General features: G+C 41.0%; 1 protein-coding gene across 2 annotated transcripts in view; it reads right to left on the reverse strand.

Moving 5' to 3' along the window:
• Window positions 1-6,000, reverse strand: part of SETD7 (SET domain containing 7, histone lysine methyltransferase) — a 48,966-nt gene that overhangs the window by 20,073 nt on the left and 22,893 nt on the right. For both annotated transcript variants that reach the window (XM_019664071.1, XM_019664070.1), the window contains 2 exons: window positions 5,280-5,481; window positions 1,163-1,352 (listed from right to left, as the gene is read on the reverse strand). In XM_019664071.1, coding sequence (XP_019519616.1) covers window positions 1,163-1,352; window positions 5,280-5,481 — 392 coding nt within the window. The remainder of the gene's footprint in view (window positions 1-1,162; window positions 1,353-5,279; window positions 5,482-6,000) is intronic.

A 6,000-nucleotide genomic window follows, 5' to 3' on the forward strand; every position in this document is an offset into this window, starting at 1 on the left:
CTTAAAAAAAAAAAAAGGACATTTAAGACAAACCCAAGTTGGACCTAAATGTAAAGTTCCAGATGTTTTGTTTTTGGACAACCTCCCTTCGGATCACAAATAGCTAAAGATTATTTAGGCCCATTAATGCCTACATTTATTATCTTTTTTACGTTTCTCTCCTTGTAACTTAACGTGGATTGGAAATACATGCATATATTGTTTTCAAGGAATCAGACCAACTCAAACAGCTTTCCTATGCGATGCCACTCAAAATACTCAAAAAAGTCTTGATTTATTTTCCTTGCATATTTTCCAGGTTTTCTACAATAAATAATTTTATAATCAGAAAAAATGTTTTGTGTGCCATGCTGTACTTCTAAAAGGAAATAGGTTTTTTTCCTAATATGGATTCCAGTGGGCTCACTCATGTATCGAGTATGTGCTCCAGGCAGATGCCAGGCTCTGAAGAGGGCAGCGATGCCAACATGCATTATCTCTCCCAATCAAAGCTCAAGCTGAATCAGCTTTACAATTTGTACCAACTCAGAGAGCTGCCTAATTTGATTCTTTAATATCATTAAACTGTAGTTCAGTTTTTTCCTGAAATATCATGTTTGAAATTGATTAAATTACTGCTGTCATTTCTTTACTCCTTCCCTATATTTGAATTATATAGCTATGCCCCTGTCAAGTGACTTTTCAGCATCTGCTGTGAAAGTGCTTGGTGTATATATTTCACTGTCCCACTGATGTTTGGCTTGGTCATGTGACTTTCTTTGACCAATGAAACGTGGGTAAAAGTGACATTGTATCAGTTCCATGTTGAGGCTTAAGAGGCATCATAGGTGTCTGCTCGTGTTCTGGCCTCCTGCGACCCACCTGAGAAGATCTTGATAGAGGTTGCCACTGGCCCTTCAGACCGGACCCTGGAATTAGGACATATAGAGCAGACTGAAACCTGGCTAGAAGCTTCAGGTCTACTCTGGTCCAGCCAAGCCCAGCCCAGACCAGCTGGTCAGCAGAGTTGTGTTTGCTGTTGTAAACTATTGAGGTGTTGAGGTGTGTTTTATGTAGCAGAGCTGATTAAAGTGGACTAGACAAACACATTAACTTCTCTCAAATGAGCCCTAACCACCTGCTTTGGAGTTAGAGCAGCCCACCTGAAGCAGATGCAACTTACTTCCGGGCATCAGTTCAAAGTGGGGCCTTCCTTCTTCAGTGGACATCAGGGTAGCCAGTTTTCCTTCTATCATCTCTCCATCAATGAATTTTCCGTAAAGTGCAGTCCTCTCATCAGGGTACACATAAGCTATCTTCTCTCCAGTCATCTCCCCATCTTCATTTACTTCTCCTACAAGGCTGCCTCCATCCTAGTGGGAGAAACCAAAACCCAGAGAATATTATATATAGTGTTTATCTCCATGACATGCGTTTCAAGAAATTTCTCTTGCGTACTCCCATTGTTAATAGCACTAATATGGATCGTAATAGTTGAAGAACTCAGAACTTTTAAATGAGTGAGAAAAATATGACGCCTACCTCCCCATCCAGCCCCATATGAATAAACTTCCAGACGTTATAAGCAGAATGGCATAGAAGCCTGATTTAGAGTCAGAGATTGAGTCATAATTTATAATCCTGGACATGTTACTGATACTCTGTCTTGGTGTGTGATCTAAGAAACAAATATGTCATACTTGTAATATTACTTACAAACATTTAAAGGAAATGTAACTAAGTGTTACTTTGGGCCAATATCAGATGTGATGAGGCTCTGTAGCAAGACAGTCTTATCCACTATTCATATGATTTCACTTCTCGATGTTGTATTTTGGATTGCCCATCTGTTGGGAAAATCTTTAGTTCAAATGTGCTTAAGAATTAATTTAGTGTACACGAGTGAAGAGAGTTATCTGCATTTTCTAGGACATAAACAATAGGTCTTCTGGACACTGCCTTTCTGAGAATCCTGTACCATCACTTTTTGGGGAGTTAGAAGAAAAAGTGAAAAAAAGATCCACTGAATTCCACTCCCTTCCCCATCACTTCTTTCTTCCCAGGCTTCTTTGCTTACTGCTCCCTCCTGCCTCTTTCCAGCAGAGAAGCCAGCTGTGCTTCCTGTCTAACTGCCCTTTACTTCGGTCCTAAGGGTCATTACATGCTTTAGGGCAGAGGCTGTCATAGACTTCTGTATCCTGGTAAGCGCTAGGGACACAGAAGGTAATCCATAAATACATATTTTTTAATTTTTATACGTTTATTCGAGCCAAACTGATGATATATAGCAAGGAGCAAGATCTCAAAAGCTCCAGATCCATAAATGCTTTTTGAAGTGACCTGGAATACCAAAAAATAATCTAATACAGAATCACAACATAATCTAATCTAGACTGTAAGAGCTGTCTCCTTTTTTTCCCCCAGAGTCCTTACGGTATAACTTTGAAATTCTAAGGCCTCTGCGGGTTTGATGTAACAATCATAATGCCAGTACATCTTCTAAAAGCTTGGTTATTTCCCCAACTCAGAGGATCTAGGAGCAGCTACTCAGAGTCAGTGATGTAGGATGATTTCTCAGTGATCCCAAACGCCGCTTACTGAGAGCCGGCAGAAATGAATAACATCGGGTACATGATTACTGCAGTTCCCCGAAGTCTAATTGCTCTTTGGAGAAAAAAGGTTATAAACTAAAAAAAAACGAACCACAGCACTTCATAGAAAGAAAAACACTTGGAAGCGTTTTTCACGGACAGAAAGTGCATTAGGGATGTATTATTGCTTTCTCCTCCCCGAGTTCATTCTTAATAACCCAGCATAAATGGGCCTGACGCTTTCTGCAAGACTTGCCTTCTGGCTTCAGTGACTATTTAGCTGACGGGTGTTATAGGGCATTTGTGCTTCTTACCTGCCCAAACCAATATACGCCATCAACGACGTTTATTCTATCTTTCTAGGGTCTTACTTTTTTTTTCCCCCTTAAATGCTTTAAACTTCTGGTTTTGGGGGCAAGTGAATTTATTTGTCTAGAATAATAAAGCAGAGATTCTTCTTTTATTTCCAAAAGCGGTTATGCATTTTTAATTAAAAACTTGACATCATGGTTCCAAGGTAAATTTTGAAGAAAAAAAAAAAAAAGAAACTGTCCGTAGAGGGAACTTATAAATACTGCAGGGAGAATCGTTAGTTTTTCCCTCCCCTTGTTCCGGCTTTGACCCCATGTCACAAAAACCTCCTTGTCTGCTGTGTCAGGGAGGGTTGGGGGAGAAGCTGCTGCTCTCTCTCCTCTGCCCAGTGGCTCCTTCTCTTGAGAGGAGGACTCATTCAGTTGGTTAATGAGAAGTCAGGGTCTGATACCCACTGACACCTATTTCGCTATCGGGTTGGGGTTAAAACAGGATAAAGCTTGCCACTCCCACGTGTGCTGCCACATCTCCCGGGGCCTGGGAACTGGCAGTGCCCACAGGCACACCTGTTTACCTCTCCACTCCTGTCCTCCCCTTAGGGAAGCTCCCCCAGGTAGGCCCTACTTCCCCGGGAGAAACCTGCAGCTTTCTAGCTGCTGTGTCTGCAGCTGGTCTGGATGTTGAGAGGGGAAGGCAGAAGCCCGTATTACATCTCCAACCCAACACTGCCATAATAAAACCGACACTGTTATCCCTGACACCTATGCCTGTTTCTTCGTTGATTCTGAATCCAGAGAGCAGAGGGGTGGGATTAGCCCCCTCCACTGCCGAGAGACACCACAGAGAAGGCTAGGGTTCTCAACCACGCTAATTTGACAGTTTATCACTTCCCCACACTTTCTTCCCAAGGCAGAGTCTTCTTGTGGTGTTTAATAAGATGATAATTAATCGGGGAATCACTGCATAAACTACATAAAGGTCTAACCACTATGCTGTACACCTGAAACTAGTATAAAATAATATTGAATGTCAACTGTAACTGAACAAAATAAATATTTTAAAAAAATAAGCTCATAAGGCTAAAGGCTGAAATGTAGCTACACATTTAGGTTGCAAATTGCAACTCCACTGAGGAAGGTGGACCCATTCAGCCAGTGCATCTTTGATCTCTAGGCACTTAATTGATCATAGTCACAAGGAAAATGACAGGTAGTGGGAGAATCTGCTAAACCATATTTTGTCTCTTTCTTATGCCCATCCTCATGCAGAGTTCCACTTCTCCTGACTTCAAGAATCACTGTCCTATCAGGGGCAAGCCGTTCATCCTGCGTACTCATGAAGCAAGGAAAGCCCTGGTCTTTCTAAACTGATAAGTGCCTCTACCACTTCCTTCTTCCTGTTCCTTCTAGGCAGTAACTGAAAGGACTTCTGATCTATTGCAGATCCTACTGAGAGGATGTGCAAATGCTTTAGTAATTATTTTAAAAGTGTTTTACAACGTTCTTTGATTATGCCCTGTTCCCAGAGGATAACATTTTTTAAGAATAATAATGTATAAATAGGTCTGGTTGGGGCTACTTTTCTCGTTATACATGTAATAGGTACTTTGTTTTCATTAATACTTTTTAATCATAGGAAGATAGGGTTCAGTGTAAGAAAAAAATGTATTTTGACTGAAGCTCTAGACAAAATAAAATATTAGACAAAATATTTTCCAAGGTCGATTTTCTGAAACATTTTCTGGAAAATCACTAACAACAGATGGGATATTTGAAATGCAAACAAAAATTACAGCATTAATTCCAACTATGGTTTTTGCCACATCTTTTTGCTCTAGTAAACTCCAGACACGTCGTAAAATGTTATCAAATACTCAAAAGCCAGTTAATTTTAATCACCTTAATTTAAGCAATATAACCACCAAGCACCTTATTAAGTAGTAAGATTATAAAATCAAGTAACTACAGTGTAGTAAGTCCAAAAAGATGGGGAATTGATGGATTAGTTCTTTCATACAAGAAACAGAATAAAATTAAATGCAACGATGAAATAGTCCACCATCTCTTTCCAAAGTATATCAAGGGAATATTGTTTAAAAGTTCTGTATTTTTGTCTTCATTAGTGGTATACAATACAACCAATTGGTCTCAGTTTGTTTTAGTCATGATTTATCATCCTTTTCCAAACCAAATGAAAAGGAATTCATGGTGGAAGGACTGGCAATCTAAGTCAATGAAAGGACATAGCTCATAAACTGTTGGCTTCAGCTACTGTGACTCGACATTCACAGCTTCGTTTTCTGACATAGAAAATACATTTTACTCTTCATTGTGAAGAGTCAAAGCATTGTCTTATAACATGCTACTTTCCAACCAAATGACCAGTCGCAAGGCTTACTGGGAAATATATCCAGCACACTCCATGCCGAATGTTATCTTTATATTGTCCCTTGAAGATCAGTCTCCCATCTGTGTCGTATTCCTGAGCAGGACCATTCAGCTCTCCGTCCACATACGAGCCCTGGAGAACACCCCCGTCCTCATAAGTGTAAACCCCCTGGCCCTGCAGGGCGTCGTCCACGTAGTACCCCTCCAGGGTGCTGTGAGAGAGGGGAGAACACAGGCAGTCAGTTGTCAGGCCATGAGTCTGCTCATGTCCGAGAGCCACGGACCTGGGCTCAGTGCAGCCTCCAGAATTCTCCCAAATTGCTAGGAAGAAGACTCCTGAAATGTGGGAGGGACTATGAACATACAGGGAGGTTTCATTCCTAATCTCCTGGCTCCTATTAATGCTGGAGGAAATAGAGAAGAAAGAAGCCACAGATAGAAATGGAGAACAAGCCTCATCTGAATATGTCTCCAAGACTAGAAGCCCACCACTCCCTGGCAATAGAGATTCTGGCGTCAGCTTTCCACATATAAGCCACTCAGGCCTAATTTCCCTCAAGAGTGGTCCAGAGTCCACTGGTAGACTCAAGGGTCTTTCAGTTGGCTTGTATATAATGGTCTCTAATAATACAAATGTGGTTTAGAATGTGTAAATGCCTACGGATTTGTTTGAAATCATTAATGTACTGTCAGTGACAGCCGTAATTGGTGTGTGTGTGTTGGTGGCGGGG

Source organism: Hipposideros armiger, unplaced genomic scaffold, assembly GCF_001890085.2.
Source record: "Hipposideros armiger isolate ML-2016 unplaced genomic scaffold, ASM189008v1 scaffold_415, whole genome shotgun sequence".
Taxonomy (NCBI): domain Eukaryota; kingdom Metazoa; phylum Chordata; class Mammalia; order Chiroptera; family Hipposideridae; genus Hipposideros; species Hipposideros armiger.